The 21,196-nt window shown below is 34.5% G+C and overlaps 2 protein-coding genes and 1 long non-coding RNA gene across 4 annotated transcripts; all 3 read left to right on the top strand.

Moving 5' to 3' along the window:
* Window positions 1-527: 527 nt before the first annotated feature.
* Window positions 528-4,896, top strand: LOC104244399 (uncharacterized). 2 transcript variants are annotated; one of them, XM_009799809.2, is made up of 3 exons: window positions 528-661; window positions 821-1,110; window positions 4,641-4,896. In XM_009799809.2, the coding sequence occupies exon 2, from the start codon at window positions 828-830 to the stop codon at window positions 1,101-1,103; it is 276 nt and encodes a 91-aa protein (XP_009798111.1). In that variant the 5' UTR covers window positions 528-661; window positions 821-827; the 3' UTR covers window positions 1,104-1,110; window positions 4,641-4,896. The 2 variants fall into 2 exon arrangements, with proteins under 2 accessions (XP_009798111.1, XP_009798110.1); XM_009799808.2 differs by having other exon boundaries at window positions 4,636-4,896.
* An 8,099-nt stretch (window positions 4,897-12,995) lies between these two features.
* LOC138879042 (secreted RxLR effector protein 161-like) lies at window positions 12,996-13,712 on the top strand. The gene has a single exon (XM_070158616.1). It carries the CDS (start codon window positions 12,996-12,998, stop codon window positions 13,710-13,712), a length of 717 nt encoding a protein of 238 aa, XP_070014717.1.
* Window positions 13,713-19,494: 5,782 nt separating this feature from the next.
* LOC104211160 (uncharacterized) lies at window positions 19,495-20,124 on the top strand. Its single transcript, XR_011403229.1, has 2 exons — window positions 19,495-19,592; window positions 19,744-20,124. It is a non-coding gene; the product is annotated as an uncharacterized lncRNA (long non-coding RNA).
* The last annotated feature ends 1,072 nt before the right edge of the window (window positions 20,125-21,196 follow it).

Raw genomic sequence — 21,196 nt, 5'->3', positions numbered from 1 at the left:
CTCTTTTGTTTGTAATTTTAAAATTATGACAACCTTGTATAGTTTGTGTGTTATGCAACATAATAGCTACTTAAGTTGAATAGAATATGAAATCCTACCAATTTGTCATGCATGACGTAGTTTACCCATTTTGGTTGCTCTTGTCACCATCTTTGCCGTGCAACCTAATTAGAGTAGTAAGTCCTAATTATTTTATTAAATGCGCATCTATATATATTAGGGTCATTTCAGTAATATTATTAGTTCCAGTGATAAAATTTCATGATCAACCCCCAAAAATCACTTTTGTGTCAATCACCCATATTTTGTGACCAGGAAAAAAAGGAAAAATGATATTGTATAACCGCTTTGAAAATAATAGCTGAGTGTGTGTGTATATATATATATATATATATATATATATATATATATATATATATATATATATATATAGTATATAATATACAAAAAAATTATAATTTTTATACATTTTTTGGACTATCGACGTAAATAATTTCTGCGGCGTTAAAAGTGGAAAAAACCCGAAACAAAATGGTTGCCGAGCCTTGTTAGCCCATTGACCCGATACAGTTTTAGTCCTTTGCTCCGATTGACTGCAGCAGGCAGCAGCATTCATTTCCAAATCACATTCGCAAATCCTCTCAATCAACGACCAGCAAAGGTAAGTTCGTATCTTCCACATGTTTCACTTGTACTAAAATTCGATCCCCTAAAATGGAGTTACGAATCTCAGATTTCTAAGTTGAATTACCTAGGGTTTTCTTTTTCCTCTTTGGAATTAATTAGACGCAAATTTTGTTTTTGCTGGCATAATTCTCAGGATAAAAATGGGATTCATAATGGAATTTGCGGAGAACTTGATATTGAGATTAATGGAGGATCCGAAGGAGAGAGATCGCAAGTTTCGGGAACACGTTTACGCAACAAAGGAGAGGTGCAGCAAGACTAGAGAGATGTGGAGTTATCCGCTGCGTCCTTATGGTTTCTGGACATTTGATCGGCACAATGCTCAGAACTTCTGGGACCCACAGATCAGCCAAGTCCCCGGCCGCCGCGATCCTTATGATGACCTCCTTCAGGACGGCGCCTCTACTTCCAAATGACTTTTTGGTGAGTAGTAAATTTAAGATATGATTGTAGCTTTTGCTGGAGATTCTTCATTTTTTTTCTGTAATGGCTTAAGGAGGAGAAAAATTGAGGCTTATGTTATAGAATTATTGTGATTGAGAAAGTTTAAAATTGTTTTTGGCTGAATACATATGCGGCCCCTTAAACTTGCCTTGAGTTTTCATTTAGACACTGAATTAAGAATTGTATCTATTGAACACCTAAACTCGAGCCATATTATACCTATTACGCACACATTGCTGACATGGCACAATGTGTGTGAAACACCAAATGTGACCGCGTGAGACAATTTTCTTTAACATTTTTTTTTCATCTTACATTCTTTTCTCGCTAGTTTTGTGAAAAACGTTAGTGATTTATTTTTGTTTTTCTTTCTTCTTTGTGCTTGAGAGGTGCAAAACCTTGAAAGTACATAGGCAAAGACTCTCAAATATAGATGGCACCTAATTTTACACTGTGTCGCCTACTTATTCGCTTGTTTTACCATGTCATAGTGTTTGAAAGTCACGCACTTCATTTTTTGGAAGATTGTCCAGTGAGGTGTCTAATAGGTACAATTTGGCTCAAGTTCAGCTGTTCAATAAGTACAACCCCTAGGTCAAGTGTCTAAATGAAAAATTCAGGCAAGTTTAAGGGGTCGTACATGTCAGCCACTATTTTTTTTATTTGAAAATTTGTATGTTACTTCTTTGTGGTAATGCTTGTTTGGTTTGGATTATAAGAGGTTTACTTATTAGACATGTGATGCATCTGCTTGGGTATTAGTCGAACCCGTCTCTTCATAATATAAACCAATGAGAATATCAAATGAATCCCTAGTTCTCTTTTCTTTTTTCATTGATAAAGTCAGTCTTTTTTTCTTTTTGATCTGTTAGCTTATGGTAATTCCCCTAATTAGACCAGCAAGGGCTTGCTATATCCATTGTTTGAGCTCAGCTGCTACTAAACCGAGAGCCTTGAGCATCATACAAGGCATGCTGTAGGAGTGGTTGTAGGATTATAATAAGTCAATGTACGCTCTCTGATACCAGCTTTGACTCTACCACTTGCTTTAGTCTCTATTTGTGGTATCATAAATCCCTCGCAACAAATCTTGAATCATGAATTCCCACAAGAAGAAGGTCAACTGGACACTGCGGGCGTTTGTGAAACTTTTTGCAGTTACCGTTCACTAAATTATACCTAAATTTTTTGAGTTCATTCTGTTCTATTTTGGTTTTTGTTTCTTTTAGATACAAGTTCCCACTATAGAGACTGGAGGATCATGCTGCAGTTTACTGTATTCTAACAGTTGAAAGCAACCTCTTTATTTTGGTATCCTGTAACAAAAACTGCTTGTATCGTTTTCTGTAGTACAGATGTGTCTATTCCTCTAGAGCTTGATTAGTTTTTACTCTGATGCACTAGCGAGATACTTTCAAGTTTGATCATTCCCACATTGAAGATTCTAAACCACTGGTATTGTGAAAATATATGAACATCTTTGTCAATTTATATTGTGACCTGCCATGGACTCGAATATGGGCAAAGAAGAGCGCGCAGTATGACTCTTACCCGTTCATGCCTGGAAATGCTTGTACTTAGCTTCCTTCTGCCCATTAAATTGGTATGAGGATAGTACTAAGTGCTAACTGTTGTACGACAGACAAAGTACTCCTTTAGTTTATTTTGTTAATGATTACTCCTACTAGATTTTACCTAAAACATTAGGAACTTATCTACTAGTTTACAGGTATAGAACCATGATAATAGGAATTATTAAAAGGGCTTAGGGAGACCTAAAATCATGGAAATAAGCTTTCCTCAAAAGATCTATAATTTGTGGGAATTCATGCACATCTAGCGAAAAATGTACCATTAAGGTTTAGTCATGTTAGTACTCTTAGGTCCAGTTTTTGTTAGTTCTTTAATTTTTTGAGAAAAGGGTCAAATATGCCCCTGAACCATGAGAAATGGTCTATATATGCCATCCTTCAGTAATTGGGGTCAATCATGCCTTCACTGTTAAAAAAAATGCCACATATATGCCCTTACTGACGGTTGATAACTAAAAAATGATTAATCTCTAATTAGTCCACGTGTCCAATATGTAGCTTAAAATTAAAGAAAGGAAGGAGGTTGGAGGCACTCAGCGGGGGTTTGTCAACAGTGCTGCTTCACCATTTCACCACCAACATAATGCTGCTGGATATGCATCAGCAGTTGCAAATTCAAGAACTCCCATCATACCTGACAATTTTCACTGGGAACCTCTTAGAGGTTTTTAGAGTAAATATTGAACAACCCCCATTTTATCTCTCCATGTTTTAGTTCTTCAAAGGCATGGCCTTTCTTGATGAGTTGGTGCTACAAAATTTAAATCTGAAACTACAGAAACATCTGATTGGCTAAAATATTCATCTTCCATTAGTGCTGGCATGTTAAGATCAATGAACCCATTTGCTCTCTTAGAAGAATTTGAGTCCATTAAACTACCATTGCACCACCTCCTCTGCCACCAGCACTACTGCCATCACCTCTCATTCTTTGTCTGCTCCCGCCACCACTATTAGCCATCAAATACCTGAAGCATTTCCACTCCTCTTGCTGGTTCCTTCTCCGGCTAGAACCCAAGTCACATGAAAAACAACCTGGATATTTCTTCACCTCTAAGTTATCACCGAGTCAGACTCAACCCATTTCCTTCTTGACCAAGGACGTTTTTGGATATCCCAAGAATGGACCTTTTTAGGTTTCCTTTGTTGAAGGAAGAGGTGTGTCATTAAGCTCGATTTCCTGAGTAGAGTGAGTTTGAAATATATTAATTGCTTCAATATACTCAAATAAATGCTTGAATGGGGGATTCTAACCTCTGAGGGAAAACTAAAGACTCTTTTTGGATTAAAATAGAAATCACAAGGGACAGTAAAAGGAATAATCTTTAGTTGTTGAGGACGTTGCTTTTGGATTAGTTAGTCCTTATTTGATCTGGGTTCTATTTCTTTTCGCTAACTGCTGCAGATTCCTAGGCCTTAGCACTTTTGTTTCAAGGTGGAGAAGAAGGGAGGCGGAGGAGAAGGCGGGTGGTGGAAAGGGGAAGCCATTGATGGTACTGATCAGATTAGTATTAAGCCATGTGGCTATTGTGGATACTAATCAAATTAATTAGAAATTAATCAATTTTTATAGTAATTAACTGCAACTATTGATGGATAGCATATCTAGACCATTACGTGTAGTTCAGTGGCATATTTTTCCATGTTCCCTAAATTTTTTGGCTGTGTATGTCAATAGCGAATGTAGAGAACCTTAGTATTAGAGACCTCAAATTATTGAATATTGGAAAGAAACGAGTCCGTATGGGGCGTAACGGCAGTGAAGATTTATGGCAAACCCACTTCATCCAAAAAAAAAAGGAGGATTTATGGCAAACCCAAAGATGTTGCTACTGAGGCATTGTTTTTGTATTAAATTGTGATTGACAACACTATAAGAACATTGAAGTTCAAGTCTTGGTTTTACTTGCAGGATAGCCAGGAGAGGTCAGCAAAGGAGCTCTTTTACCGTACTTGGTGATCCAGATTGTTTCTAATGTGTATTATCTGGTTTCTAAACATTCTCCATGCTCAACTAGTGGAACAATTGAATAAATCACGACATTATCAATGATGTCAAAGGTACCTTGTTTTCATAAGGATATTTAGCTTTTGTTTAAAATTTGCATTTGAATGATCGAATCCTTAATTTCATGAATCTATGAGGCTGTGTTATTTGCCTTGGTTCTGCTTATCTCATGATGTTAAAGTTGAAGGTGTGCACTAATTGAAAGAAGCTACAAGATTGGGTGCAAATGCCATTTGGTTATGTTATTTGTAAACTTATTTTGCACGAAGTGTTTAGCTTCAGGACTGAGACGACCTGTTATGTTTGACGGACATCGTCAAACTTATCAGTAGTAAACTTAGTACTTGAAGAATGTAAGAGTGGTCTTGAAGGTTAGAATTCAAAGCTTTATTTTGTAGAGGGAAAATCAATGAAGCTTGCTATAGATGATGGACGATGGTGCTGAAAATCTTCCATCCTGTAACAACTACTTTAAGGTAAAGAATAGGAGGCAGTAAACACAGAAAGGGAAAGACATCTTACGTTATTTGCAATGGTAAAACATCTCAGTGCTCTAGCTACCAGATGCTGGGTACATAAACTAGCCCTAATCTATGAAATAAGTGGCAGGCATTAATTACTTTGCAACTAAACTGTAATAAGTTGAAATTCCACAAAAACACCCATAATGCAGATGCTTCTATTGCGTGGAAGGTGTAAATGCGCATATACAAATCTGTTTAACCCAAAAAATAATTTTCAAGGTCAAAGCAATTAATTTTATATATGATGGGCCACAAGCAACCGATTCGATCCGAAAGATATAAATTTTCGTTAATACAACGTGATAGAGAAGAGGATAATAAATTCAATGACAACATGAATCAGACGTTTGGTTGAAGGACTAGAAGTTCTTGAACTTAAGAAAAGTTCAACTTGTGGTTTGATCTTTGATTCTTAGATGTAATGATCCCATCTGTATTTGGAGGCCTTGGATATGTCCGATAGTATTGACGGACTTGTTGGCATGATTGGAGGGGGTCCTGGATGGCTCAAGTGAGTCTTGGACCACCCGGAGCATGTTTGTGATGGCTGATTTCTGCTGGTGTTTGGTGTTCATCACGTTCGCGAGGGGAGTCTCGCCTTCGTGATGAAGGAGTTGGGCTGGAGGTCGTTTGTTCTTCGCGTTCACTCTAGGTGAATCGCGTTTGCGAAAGCCTGGGGCAGTGGTACTAAAAACAAAGTAGATAAAATGTTGTCATACATAGCAGATTTGTGCAACTACAAGATTGCCTGTTTGGTGAGAGACATGAAACAACTACTCCAATGATTCTCTTGTACGTGTCCCTTAAGAAAAATTAATTAGGATGAAATTTTGACTACTTTACCCTTATTTGTCTTAATATTTAATTTTTTTTCATTGTTATTTGAACAAAGTTATTTATAATTGAGGTGTTTGTAATCTTCAAGGATAATTATTACTACTAAAAGTAAAAAGGAAAAAAAGGTAATCAATTTTGTCTTGAACTTCTAAAGTGACAAATAATTCGAGATAACTATTTTTCGTAACAACGACTGATAATATGAGACGAGGGAGTATAATTCAATGAGTTTTTATAACTCTCTGCGCACTGATGAAAGCTAGAAATGGTCATAACAAATAGCAATGGACCCTTTTGCTTGAACCAGCAGTATTGCAGTAGGACCTAAATGAGAAATTTACCCAAAATACAACCTATTAAATACCTATTTAAATAAGTCACAATTAATTTTAAAAAATTACATATCATACAACTTATTTTAAAACATACAACTATTTATATTTATAATATATCTCTCTTGAGATTCTCTTACCTAAAATGTATCCTTGTATATCTCTCTTGAGATTCTCTTACCCAACTACATATGTGCTCCTTTTTCTTTTTCAAAATTTTTCCTGTTCTCTCTCTTCTAGTTGTGTATATGATTATAGTATATTTGATATACCATTACTATATGTAAAAACCTATATTGCATATTTCAAATAAATATAATATATCAATATACTCAAATACACAAATATTATACCAGTATGCTAATATCTTATTAATCAATGATATATTAATTATTACATACTATTTAGTATCGATGAATATATATTTCATATATTTTTAACATATATGCAGTATACTATATACATATACTTAATTTTTAAACTTTCCTAGTAAGTCTATGTAAGTAATATATTTTAAATATATACAGTATACTATATACATGTGCTGCTCAAGTAGATCAATTGGTATATTAACTATTATTTATTAGAGTACATACAAAAATGGAATAAGTCGATTAAGTTTTTGGTCTGTAGCAGCTTATTAATATTCTTTATGACCCAAATGCTATTTTTTTTCTTTTACCCTACAAAAAAGTATGATACATTATGTTGCCTTTTTTCTTTTTACTCCCAATAGAATAGAATCATAGATCTAATTTTGTTGGGAAAAAATATCCCAAGATAAAGAAGGAATCTGAAAGAATGAAAACATATCAAAATAGAGTACCTATCGTTGCCAAGGAATGATGATTGGTTCATAATCACCATTTAACGAAATGGAGGATTTTTAGGGATAATTAAATATGCTTCATAGTCAATTTCCTTATTTACCGGGAAGGTACCACACTTGAAAAATATCTTCTTTATTTATGATTATGTTGTAGAATATGTTATTTATTTAACAGTTGTAGATTATGAAATATTTTATGATTTCATATGTAATTATGAAAATTCCCCGACTTAAATCCCATTCAAGAAATACTGCTCTAATTAATAGTGTAGGAAAATTGGGTCCACCCATAAGGGGTGCTTTAAGGCCCAATAGAGTTATTAGTTAATCCTAATATTCTCTATATAAGTACACTTAGTGTGTACATTAAAGTATATACTCTGCAGTATTTTTCTACGCTTTTCTCTGGTTTAGACTGTGGAATTAGGGGTTGCTCCAACACACCGTGACAACCACCACCGACCAATGATTTCAGTCGCGGTTCAATTCGTTTTCGCTTCCGCTTCACGAAGAACAAATAAGTTCTCGTTTTACGATTTACACGCTATCTAATGTGTTTAGATTAACGTGTTCCTTCATTGGTATCAGAGCAGTAGGCTAGTTTTCTGGTCCGAAATATATATTAGAATAGTTCTATTACTCTATGTAAATATAGAACTATGTCTGCCACGCAATTGAAAATAATAATAATGTTAGCTGTATATAGTGGTATCTAGAATTAAGTGTTTATTCATATCAAATTTTCTGTGCAACTGGAACAAGTTAATCAATTTAACTTTTTAATGATTTTTTATTAATTTGATCTGAATTCGTTTTTAAGAATCTTATTAATAAAATAAAATAAAATCAGTGTTCATTAAGTTTTATCAATTACTGTATGTAATTGAAATAGTATATCAGTATTCAACACTGACTTGAAACAATCTGGAATTTTATTCGAAATTTTTTTTACAAAAAAAAAGAGAAAAAAGCAAAGAGATCAGTTTTTTTTGTTGTCTCGATCTGCCACCGCCTTGTAGTAGCCGGAATACTGCCGCCGTCGGATTACCGCCGCCGTCGCTGGTGGTGGATATCCACATTTTTTTTTTGTTTTTCATCCACTAAAAAGAAGAAGAAGGCTAGAGAGGCTTTGGCTTCCCCCTTCTCTGAGAATAAACAAAAAAAAAGGGCGGGGGGGGGAGGGGGGGTTGAAGCTTGGTGCTTCAATGAAGAGTGGCGACTAAAAGAGTTGGAGAAAAAGTGGAGAAGAAACTTAGGGTTTTTCTCTCCTTAAAATCTGATTAATCTGTTAAAATAAGCCTAAAAATATTTTTTTTTCTGGTGGCTTCAATTTAATAGCTTCTTATTTTTCTTGATGGGCTAAAGGCCTACTTAGAGTTGATTAAAAGGGAAGAATTAACCTTTAATTGGGCTTGGAGTTGATGTACTTCTTTTAAAAAGAGGCAGATTTATAACCTTGGGCTAAATGCCCATTATATATAATCTCTTTAGTTTTTACTATGGGCTAATGGCCTAATTAAATACTACCAAGAGAATTTTATTTTTTATTAATAAATTTCAGATTATAAAATTAGTCATATGGACTTAATTTTTAGAATATAAATTTAGTATTTGTATTCTTTTAATGAAACTATAATTGTTTTATTATCCCAATTGCTTGTAATGTTAATTTGTTTAACATGCTTTAAAATGTTAATTTATTTAACATTATAATTATTTGTTAATTTGTTTAACATGCTTTAAAATGTTAATTTATTTAACATGCTTGAAATGTTAATTGTTTTAACATTACTTTGGTTAATTAGTTTAACACATGCTTTATGTTAATTAATTTAGCATGAAATCAATATTAATTAGTTTAATATTAACAATACTTGTTAATTTGTTCAACATGTATAATATGTTAATTAGTTTAACATTAAAGTAAAATTTTATGTGAATTTGTATAGCATGTAATGAATGTTAATTAGTTTGACACTAATTTTATTTACATGCTAATATAAGTTATTTTTTAACTTATAATCCACGTGGAATTGTAAAATCATGATAGATAATTATGTTGTCTTAAACATGATTAAGACACTTAGCTAGATAATTGAATAGGTTAATTTTCAGCATATTTTAATTCTTGGACGATGATTGGGAACATAGTGAATTTTCGACTCCATAATTAATATATGTGTTTATTAACCTAATCAATTAATGCTTAGTGTCATAATATGTATGTATGTAGAACATCGTGCCTTGCGTTATTTTTTTACATGATCCTCATTTTAATTTTTATTTTGTTAAAGAATGACTACTGCTTCGAAAAACATTGTTGCTGAGCTCAACAAAGGGTTGAAACTCAATGGTGACAATTATGAAACCTGGAGCTTGAAAGTCCAGTATGTGCTAGAGGAGCAAGAGGCTCTGGAGGCCATCAACAATGTCATGAATGAGCCTGAGGAAGGTAACACTGCTCAGCATAGGCGTGAGCGTGAAGCCTATGACAGTTGGAAGAAAAAGAACTCCATTGCTCGCATTACGTTGTTGAGCACCTTAGATGATGACATTCTAAGAGAGTTTAAGGATCACCAAAGAGCTATGGATCTTTGGAATGCTTTGAGGAAAAGGTTTGGTACCTGTTCCACTGCAAGGCTGAGATCCTTAACGATCAAATTTGACTCATATAAGAAACGCCCAGAACATTCAATGAAAACACATTTGAGGCAAATGACAAATATGATCGGGGAGTTGAAAGATGTTGGTCATGTGTTGACTAATGAACAACAAATTCAAGCTGTCATACGTTCTTTACCTAGTTCTTGGGATCATATGAAAATGCATTTGACCCATAATGAGATAATCACAACTCTGGAAGATGTCCGGAGACACCTTAAGTTAGAGGAGGAACGATTTGAGGCTGCAAAGTCAATAGCTGAGTTGCACATGGCAACAATCTCCAAAATCAAGAGTGATTCAAAGAAAAAAAACTGGGGAAAAAAGAGAGGGCCACCTCAAGTTCAGCCTGCTAAAAGAGCAAAGACTGAAAAAGGCAAGAACAGACGTCCCAAACCTATGAAAGTTGCTAAAGTGAAATGCTATAATTGTGACAAGAAGGGTCATTATGCTAGAGATTGCTCTGAGCCTCCTAGAAAGGTATTTCACGATGCTCGAATTAGTGAACTTTGTGTTTCTAGTTCTGTTTTTCTAGCTGAATCTAATCCTTTGTGGATTGTAGACTCAGGAGCAACGAACCACATAGCCTGGGAACGCAGTGCCTTTGTTGAATTTCGGCGAGTTCCACGTGGAGCAAAGTGGATATATGTAGGCAACAACAATAAAGTTGTTGTTGAAGGGATCAGTACATGCAAGTTAGTCCTGCGTGGTGGTCGAGACCTAATACTACACGATGTTCTCTTTGCACCAACAATTCGCCGGAATGTTATTTCAGTTTCAGTTTTGCTTAAGTTAGGATTTGACTTGTTTTGTCATGGCAATTCTGCCAAGTTGACTTTTGGTTCAACTTTATTTGGTTTTGGTCATGTGACCGGAGGTTTAATTATTATGGATTTGGATTATGATTCATTTAATAATAATGCTAGTTTTTCTATGTTTGTTTCTTCACATAAATATGATAGTGATGTAAACATATGGCATGCTAGACTTGGTCATATTGGCCAAGAAAGAATGCAAAGGTTAGCAAAACTAGGTTTGCTTTCTAGCATTAAACATGAGGAATTGTCCACTTGTAAAAATTGTCTAGCTGAAAAATCTGCAAGAAAACCTTTTGGTCAGGCGACTAGAGCCGAATATCCTTTGCAATTAGTCCATTCGGACATCTGTGGACCTATGAATGTTAGGGCTAGGCATGGAGCAAATTATTTCATCACATTTATTGATGACTTTACCCGTTTCAGTTATGTTTATTTGATTTCCCACAAATCAGAAGCAATAAGTTGCTTCAAAAGCTATATGAGCTTAGTGAAAAATCAATTAGACAAGAAGATAAAAGCTCTTCGAACTGATCGTGGTCGTGAATATTTATCAACTCAGTTTAATAATTTATGTGATGAAAAGGGAATAGTTCATCAGTTGATTATCCCAAATACTCCACAACAAAATGGTATTGCGGAGAGAAGAAACAGAACACTCCTAAAAATGGTTAGGTCAATGATGGCACAAGCCAACCTCCCAATTAGTTACTGGGGTGATGCGTTGCTAACTTCTACCTTTGTACTTAACCGAGTGCCAACAAAATCAGTTACCACCACTCCATATGAGTTATGGACTGGAAGACAACCCGACCTAAGTGTATTAAGACCTTGGGGTTGTGCTGCCTATACACATGATTCCTCTCACAAATATGGCAAATTGGGCCCGAGGGGAAAGAAAAGTATCTTTATAAGATACTCTGAAACCTCAAAGGTTTATGTGTTTATAGGTCAACAAGACAGTGGGAGTGTAACCGAGTTTGAATCACGAGATGTCACATTCTTAGAGGATGAGTTCCCTAAGAAGGGAGAGGTAGGTCAAGACCTAACCTTATTTGAGATAATGGATCAAGAAGTACAAGGATCACTTAATTCGAGTAGGAGAATTTTAGAAAATGGTGAATTAGTTTCTCATCAAAGACCTCCTTCACCATCAGATGCGAATGAGAGTAATCCCTCTACTTTTAGTGGAAGTGACCAAATGGATCTTGTTCCAAGTGGGAGCGAGATGGTCACAGATCTTGTTCCAAGTGGGAGCAGGATGAATGATCTTGATCCGAGTGAGAGCAACATTGATCCAAATGGGAACAATGATGAATCACAAGTAAAACGTGGTTCTTGTAAAAAGATTCCCCGTCGACGATTTGATATTGAAGGCGGAGAACTATTTATGATGCTCCTACAAGAAGAAAATGAGCCTAAAAATGTAAAAGAGTCTCTCTCATGCCCTTCTAAGGATAAATGGACAAAAGCAATGGAAGATGAATTGGAGTCTATGAGAGTCAACAAAGTTTGGGAACTAGTTGACCTCCCTGAAGGACGCAAAGCAATTGGGAGCAAATGGGTTCTCAAAATTAAGCTCAAGGCTGATGACACAGTTGAGAGATTTAAGGCTCGACTGGTGGCGAAAGGGTATACACAGTAGAAAGGAATAGACTACGAAGAGACTTTCTCGCCTGCTATACGATTTACCTCTGTTCGCCTGGTTCTAGCTATTGTTGCAAGCCTGGATCTTGAATTACATCAGATGGATGTAAAGACTGCCTTTCTCAATGGAGAACTAGATGAAGAAATCTATATGAAACAACCTGGGTGTTTCATTGAAAAGGGCCACGAACAAAAGGTTTGTAGACTTTTGAAGTCTATTTATGGCCTCAAACAATCTTCAAGGCAGTGGTATATACGCTTTCAAAATATTCTTGTATCCAATGGTTTTACCATGATGGATGAAGACCATTGTGTTTATACCAAGAGATCAAGAAACAAGTTTGTGATTTTAACATTGTATGTAGATGACATACTTATAGCTGGAAATGATAAGGAGTTTATAACCAAGATAAAGTCATGGTTATCATCCCAATTTGAGATGAAAGATATGGGTGAAGCTGCATATATTCTTGAAGTTTAGATTTCAAGAGATCGTCCAAAGAAACTATTGTATCTCTCACAAGAGAATTACATTAGAAAAGTTCTTGAACGATTTAATATGCAAAATAGTAGCCTAGTTGAAACTCCTATCAGTAAAGGCCATACCTCGGGAAGTCAGATGTGTCCTAAGACTCTTAAAGAGACAGAAAGAATGATCCGAGTTCCTTATAGGAGCGCAGTCGGAAGTCTAATGTATGCTATGGTGTGCACTAGACCTGATATCTGCCAAGCAGTTGGCTTGGTAAGTAGATATCAGACCGACACAGGTTTAGCACATTGGCAAACAGTAAAGAGGATTATGAGATATCTGAAGGGAACTGCTGATTATGCCCTTTGTTATCAAGGCGGCAAGGATCTGCGATTAGTTGGATACAGTGATGCTGACCATGGAGGAGATCTAGACGAGAGAAAGTCTACCTCAGGATATGTATTCTTACTCAGTGATAGGGCCATATCATGGAGTAGTAAGAAAAAATCATGTGTATCACTATCTACGATGGAAGCCGAATATGTGGCTCTCGCATCAGCAACACAAGAAGTTGTTTGGTTGAAAAAGTTCTTGGAGCACTTGTTGGATATTGCTGAAACTACTAAAGCAGTATTAGTCTACTGTGACAGTGAGGCTGCAATATCCTCCACCAAGGACCCAAAGTTTCATTGTAAAACCAAACATATAGATATCAAGTATAACTATGCGAGGGACATGGTTAAACGCAAGGTAGTGAATGTGAAGTATGTGTCTACAAAAGATATATTAGCAGATCCATTGACCAAGCCTTTGTCTAGAGATGCATTTGTGAGGCACACTAGGTCTCAAGGCTTGCGTAGACTCTGAGATACTTTATTTTGTTATTTATTTTCCCGTGTTCTCAAACTGATGTTCTTTGATTATCAATAAAGTTGATTTACATACATACATATTTTTATTGTTGAATGTTATGTACATTCTTTGTTCATTTTTTAAGTATGTCGAGTAGACATGAGGTTGGCCTTCTCACACAGGAAACCGCCTCCTTATCTTAGTGATGTGAGGAGATAAGACATGATTTTAAGCAAAATTATCATAAGGATAATTTGAGAGCTATTCGCTTAAAATTAGAATGTCGCTTAAACAATGACATAAGGTCATTAGGGTGAAAAATGTTCACCTAGTCTACTTTGTGAGCTAGATGTGAGTTAAAAATGATATTGTGGATCAAAGAACTCAAATTTAGATACTTATGGCGTCTAAATATCATCTGTATAGCATTCTTTATGAGATAAAGACATACGCTCCATGAAAAAAGGGAGAAAATGCTGTAGCACATGTTCATACCATGTGTGCTAATGTCGACCAATTGGGTTAACATAAGTCCATTCTCAACTTATTATTGTGTGAGACCCAGAGCTTTAGGATGGCTCAAGATTTTGTACCCTTAGAGACTCTGATCAGATACTTGAGACTTAGTGTGATGTTAGCTATCTTAGTGTATTTCCAAAAGACCATGGACACAGATTCGGTCTAGCGGAGCATAACTAGAAAAGCAGTCATACTAATGTTAAGGGAATCGTGAGAAGAGGAAGATCATTGATGGAATCTCATTTATTTGTATTCACTGGTGCACCAATTATAACTTATGAGTTATAATTGTGAATACAAGAAATAATGATATATGAGATTTTGAGACTATATCAAATGTGATTTACATGATCTAGGGTATTGCATACTTTATGATTTACTTGCAGGTTTTCACTCGACGAAAGGCTATATACTCCTAACAGATATATAGCACTTAGCTCTCACAGTATGCTGGTCGCACGATCTACTTCCCTGTATGAATGATTGAGGAGATGAGAATATGTTTCTCATATTAGATGAACACTCCCATTATGTGTGAGTGAGAGATGTAGGAAAATTGGGTCCACCCATAAGGGGTGCTTTAAGGCCCAATAGGGTTATTAGTTAACCCTAATATTCTCTATATAAGTACACTTAGTGTGTACATTAAAGTATATACTCCGCAGTATTTTTCTACGCTCTTCTCTCTCAATTATGATTAGGGTTTAGATTGTAGAATTAAGGGTTGCTCTAACACACCGTGACAATCACCACCGACCAATAATTCCAGCCGCGGTTCAATTTGTTTAGAAGATGGAGACCAAAGGGATTATCAATAAAATTGACCGAAATCTTTTGACAGAATGAATTCGTCAATTTCTTTCGTATATTTCAAATGAGTTGTCAATTCCGTAGCAATAACTCTGACAATTCCGTGTTATTTCTCCACTGCAATTGCAAATATGCTAACTAAATTGATTCTTTTCTAAAAAAAAAAAATATTAATTAAAAATTTATACATAATATAGAAGTATTTTCTAGTAAATGGCATCGAAGAAGGTAAAAGTCCGGCACTAGACCGGATTTTGGCTAATATCAAAATAAAATGAAATGAATTTGATTTCCTACTACTAATATTAAAAATTATCCTGTGTCAATCGCTGCTTTAATTTTTTTTCAAGTGGATTTCATATCTAAACACAATCACAAACTATTTTCCAACTGCAATCTCAAAGTTTTCCTTTTTTGAACTTCAACCAAATATTTTTTCTCTCTCAATGACAATGAGAATCCAAACTTACTCTATGTTAAATTAGAGATTCACATTCTTTCATAAAATACCCAAAAAACCGAACTTATTGTCCTTTAGTGCTTAGAACTTTCTAAAATTAAATTGATTTAACACATCATTATACTTGTGATAATATCAGATTAATTTAACGCATCATTACACTGGAAGGGTTGACTGAGTTAGTTGAGTGAGCTTGCCTAGTGCAGCCTACATTTTCTGTGTAGTTTACCAGCTATTGTAACATAAACAGATTAACCAGTGTTCACCCAAAGGATTGCGGCTGCGAGTTTCTCTAGGCAGTTTCTATATAAATAAAAAATTAATGCATCATTATACTTGTGATTAAAGGAATTTAGCAAAAAGAAATATTTGAATTTAAATAGCTTAATTCACAATTTCTTGATGTCTATATGCCATATAAGTTTTATGTTTTTCCAATTCATTATCCCAACAATTCCATTCGGGGTCGTTAGGTAGGATGCATTAAATAAAATAATGTATGCATTAGTTTTATGTATTAATAATATTTTATTTGTACACTTTTTGAACTTATGCATTAGCTATGCAAACATTAGTTATATACCCTATTTGCTATTATCCTATGCATAATTAATGCATAGAAAATCATGGGATTAACAATGCAATGAGTTTTAATGTATGCATTAATTTAGTTAAAGATAAAATTGCCCTTAAAAAATAGCTTGATTAAAATATGTTATTATATTAATGCAAGTTTGATATTGAAATTGCTCCCGCTATTTATATCTATACTTCGTCAATTTCTTCATTATAAATTTATAAATCCTTACTCTACTATTATGTATTGGAATGCACTTATAATCAACTCATTTTCCTTTCATTTTCTTAAATCGAACTTCATTTGCCTAGTAATTCAAGAAAGTGGGAAATAAAATTATATCCCTAGTATATAAATAAATACTTAGCATATTTTCTGTTTTATAAATAAATATTCAGTTCTATACTACAATATAGGTAGACAAATGAAATAATATTTCTAAAACCTTTTTTTATAAAAATATTTCTCAACATGTATTTTTTTAAAAACGATAAAGTAATGGGAGAGTATTTTTGAAAACAAACAATTCTTTTAGAAATTGTACAATGCTATATAAATCAAACCAAAAATGGATAAAAAATATGTAAGCATAGCTAATGCAATCATAACAAATAACAGTATTACTAATATATTCTATTTAGCATTATTCTTATGCACGCTGTCAAACAGAAAGCTAATAAACCACGTAGAAAAATCGCAAAGCAAAAAAGAAATTTATAATAAATTTAAAAGAAAAAGCATCAAAAGTGGGTAAGTTTACTAGAATACCCTTGTTAGGTAACCTCCATAATATACAGACTTTAAAGTTTTAAACCCTAAATCCTTAAAAAAAAAAAAAAGTAAACCCTAAAAAGAGTACACTCAAAATCGCGGCTCTCACTTGTACCATCTTCAATTCAATGGCGGATTCAGTGATATCGTTGAACAAAGTCAAAGCTTTCTGGAATTCTCAGGTCCATGATGAGGAAAAGTGGAATCTCAACATGGTAACTCCTTTTCCTCTTCTTTCTTAGAAGTAATAGGTGATAGAATTTTTTGATCTGTCCCTAATTTGCTTAAATACAACTTATCTAATACTTTAAATGAAGTGGATTGAATGAAGCAGAATGGATACAGAGGATTTATATATATAGCCGACTTTAACTAGTTTTCAATTGAGATGTAGTTGATTGATTGTTAAATTTTAATAAAAGTAATTGGGTTAACAAGTTAATGAAAAGGTAAAACCCCTAGGGCTTTGGTTCAGCGGTGAGGATGGTGTATTTTACGAGTTTGAACCCTGCAATCAATAGCGGAACTAGGATTTTCACTAAGGGAAGTTAAAAAATTTGAAAAACATAAATACACGAAGAAGTGAAGGGGATTCATATTCAATACGTAGTGTATATGCATAAAACATAATTGACACCCCTTGGAGCTATGTTGCTCCACCACTGCCTGCAATTTCTCGTATTTAAGTGGGAGCAGGATAGAGGGCGGGCCTATACTCCTCCCAGTTTTGAACCTATGGATTGCTTAGTCATAAATTTATAATAAAAAAAGCTAATGATGTTACTAATTCTCAAGAGAGATCGCCGCTGAACTTTGCGCTGGGGTCTGTTTTTGAGGTAATATAAGAGGATTACATGTTGGAACTTATATTTCAAGTATGAGCGAAGAAACAGAGGAAGGATATGGTGGGGGGGGGAGGGGACTTTTGGAAGCCTATCACTTACATCAACAACATGACCATAATTTTTTTGTGTGCAAAGCTTTGGTCAACAATGCAACTTTTCGTGGACATGTTCGGTTACCAACCTTGTTGTTTTGGAGGAGGGGAAGGGGGTGAAAGGATACAGATTATATTGCTTAACAAAAATAGCTCTAGTTGTTTACCAGAATCCTGCATATTTTCTTTGGATTCTGTTTTGTGTATGACCATGTCGATGTGTACCTAATCAGCAGTTGTTGAGGGGATAACATTGCAAATCCCTTGATTTTTTCAGCTCTATTCTTTAGTAAGAGAAGAATTTCCAGCAAAAATATATTTTGTGTGCTTCAAGAACAAATTTTGTATGCTTGTTTGTTGTCACTTTTTTGGTCTACAGGCTTTTTATGAGACCATAAATTTTCTTTTGGGATTTGGGTCTGAACAAAAAGAGTTTTTTTTTGTGAAAAGCATTTCTCAACTAATTTTGATTTGAACCCTGTTTGTTTATTTTAAATTTGGGTCAGAAAAAAAGGATATTGTTCTCGTGGAAAACATTTCTCAACTAATTTTGATTTGTGCCCTGTTCGTTTTTTTATTTGGGCCCTGTTCATCCTTTTTATTTGGGCCCTGTTCATAGTTTCAGCATAGTTGATCTTCCCTCTTGATCAAAAGATGATAATGTATGTTGGTCTACTCGGGATTGTGTTGATGCAGATGTAGAACCAATAAGGTTTAGTTGGTGAGATTACATCTGATAAAGATGCCCTTAACTAGCCTATATGCTGGATTTTGTTGTCTGACGTTTAAACTGACAGTGTGCCCGAGTTTCCAAAATCTACCGTGCCCAGCCGGTGCAAAAGAAATTTATTGGTTGGACTTAAGACCTTAAGACTGAGACCTGTAAATGTGGTGCTGGAGTGGATTTAATTTTTGTAAGCCCAAAACTAAAACCACCCATGCTAACCATATTAAACATGTGCTTTCTTTGTTAAAAGATCATCTCATTTGTGTTTGATACTATGTATTCAACCCGTGCTCACTATATTGAATGTGTAATTTCTTTGTCAAATATCATCTCATTCTTGTTTGATACTGTGTATTCGATAATGACTAATAATTAATTTACCATTATCTTGACTCTGTAATCTGATTTTGTTTGCAGCTGTTACATACATTGTGATTTTGCTAGTCAATGTTTTATGGGGTACATAAGAAGCATATCGAACCGATGCTTTTCAATGAATAGAATAACAACAACAACAACAACAACAACAAATCCAGTTTAATCCCATAAGTGAGGTCTAGGGAGGGTAGTGTGTACGCAGACCTTACCCCTACCCTATAAAGGTATAACCATTTAAAAGAAAAATTGCCTGGAGAAAATGAAATGTAGGCGTGTCAGTTAGCTATTCGTAAACAGCTTCTGCCCCACGCCCCTCAAAAATATGGGTGGATGAAAGCAGTTTTATTGTTCATAATAAGTCGCTTTGCAGGTTCTTGGTGGTATATCCGATGTTCAATGGTTATATCAACGAATATTTGTCATGCTTGTTTAAAAATTTAAGCAGATAATAGTACATTATTTTTGTGCTTGTCCGAAACAAAATGATAGCATTTTAGTCTCACGTCCTATTTAACTTTTGGTTTTGCATACCTTTTTGCAGAAACTGCTTCGAGCTTCAGCACTCTTTGCAGGTTCCATCATTTTGATGCGCCAATATGGTGATCTCATGGCTATCTGAGGAGCCATGGATATACATTCTCAAGGTCACGTTTCCAGTTGGACGATGACCTAAAATCTCAGATCACCTCTTTTTCTAAGTATGAAAGACTTCCTATGTAAGAAAATAGCTTACTGTTATTGATATTGGATTTCCTCAACATCTCCTTTATGGAGTCTATTCTGCTGATAGTCACATTTCATTCTAATTTTCCTTTATCAGCCAGCTATTACTTGATTTTTTTTTTTGTACTAATAATCAATTAGCAGATTGCTTTCAGTGCTGTAGGTGCAAACGAGAGAGCCTTTTGTTTAAATGTGCAAAAGAGTTGGAAAGATTGCAACGAGATTTAAAAACACGACCATGTGGATTTGTAGTTTGTGGAAATTCATACTAGATCGAAAAGTTTGTGCAGTTTATAGATGAATGGGATAAATGTGGATTGTAGTTCCAACAATCCGACGAATGTTTTATCCTTTAAACACTACTCCTTCTGTCTCACAATAGGTGAACAATTTACTTTTTTATTTTGGTCCAAACTAAGTGTCCATTTGTATAATCAAGACAAAATTCAATTTGTTTTTTCAAAATTACCCTTATGTATGTATCCCTAAAAAGTCTTTTATTCTTCACATTACATTATGTTGCAATATTTAATTAAGAGTAGTTTATTCGCACTAATTATTTCTGTCTAGATTTTAGTATTTTCTTAATGGGTGTGCCTAAAGCAAATTGATCACTTAGAGGGTGTTTGGCTAAGTAAGCTGGTCAAACTGGCTTATAAGCGCTTTTTGCCTTATCTACGCGTTTGGTAAAATTAAAAGTACTTATAAGTTAAATGCTTATAAGCCAAAAGCCATAAGTTGGTCTCCCATAACTTATTAAATTTTAGCTTATAAGCACTTTAGGTTGACCAAAATATTTACTATTCTATTTTTAAAATATTTCTTTTTAAAACAAAACTCTTCGTATAGCCAGTTTTTCAGCTGCTTAATATTAATTTCAGCTCTTTTATTCAAATACATAACTGCTTATTTTTTAAATCAGTTTCAACGCTTAAAAGTACTTTTTAACATATAATGCTTATGAGCTACTCTAAATCAGCTAAGTCAAACGGGCTCTTAATGTGAAACGGAGGGAGTAAGTCAAACGAGCTCTTATTGTGAAACGGAGGGAGTAAGATATCTCTTTAACCATAATATATAAACGATGTAAAAGCAGTTCATACTTAAATATAAATGGCTTATTAAGCAAATAGACACGTATTCACACGGAATTATGGTGTCCGATCTGCTTTTTCTCTTTAGTTTACCTTTTTCCTCACTTCTACTATATAATCTTTTCTGAATGTTATAGAAATGTTCCAAATAAGTTTAAACTTACCAACCTTTAGTCATTAATTATATATTTGTTGGAAAAATATTGGAAGGTATTAGATTATGGATAATAAGATTTAGCTTGAGATGTGTCAAAGACATTGTCCTTAAAGATATTTCGTCCATATCGTGATAAATAAAATTAGGCGTATCCTTCAGGATTCAACAAACTCTTCTAGTATAAACTAGGAGCAGAAACAACAAAGATTAACAAAGATAATCCAGCAAACTACAAGAAAAGAGAAGAAAATTTTGTCTTCAAATCTGTCTTCTAATGAAAGGACTACATAATATTGTAGACATGTGATTTTTGACCCTCCCCAAGATTTTTCATATTTTAGCACGT

The sequence above is a fragment of the Nicotiana sylvestris genome, chromosome 10 (genome assembly GCF_000393655.2).
Source record: "Nicotiana sylvestris chromosome 10, ASM39365v2, whole genome shotgun sequence".
NCBI classification, from domain to species: domain Eukaryota; kingdom Viridiplantae; phylum Streptophyta; class Magnoliopsida; order Solanales; family Solanaceae; genus Nicotiana; species Nicotiana sylvestris.
This window is presented reverse-complemented; position numbering and strand designations above follow the sequence as displayed.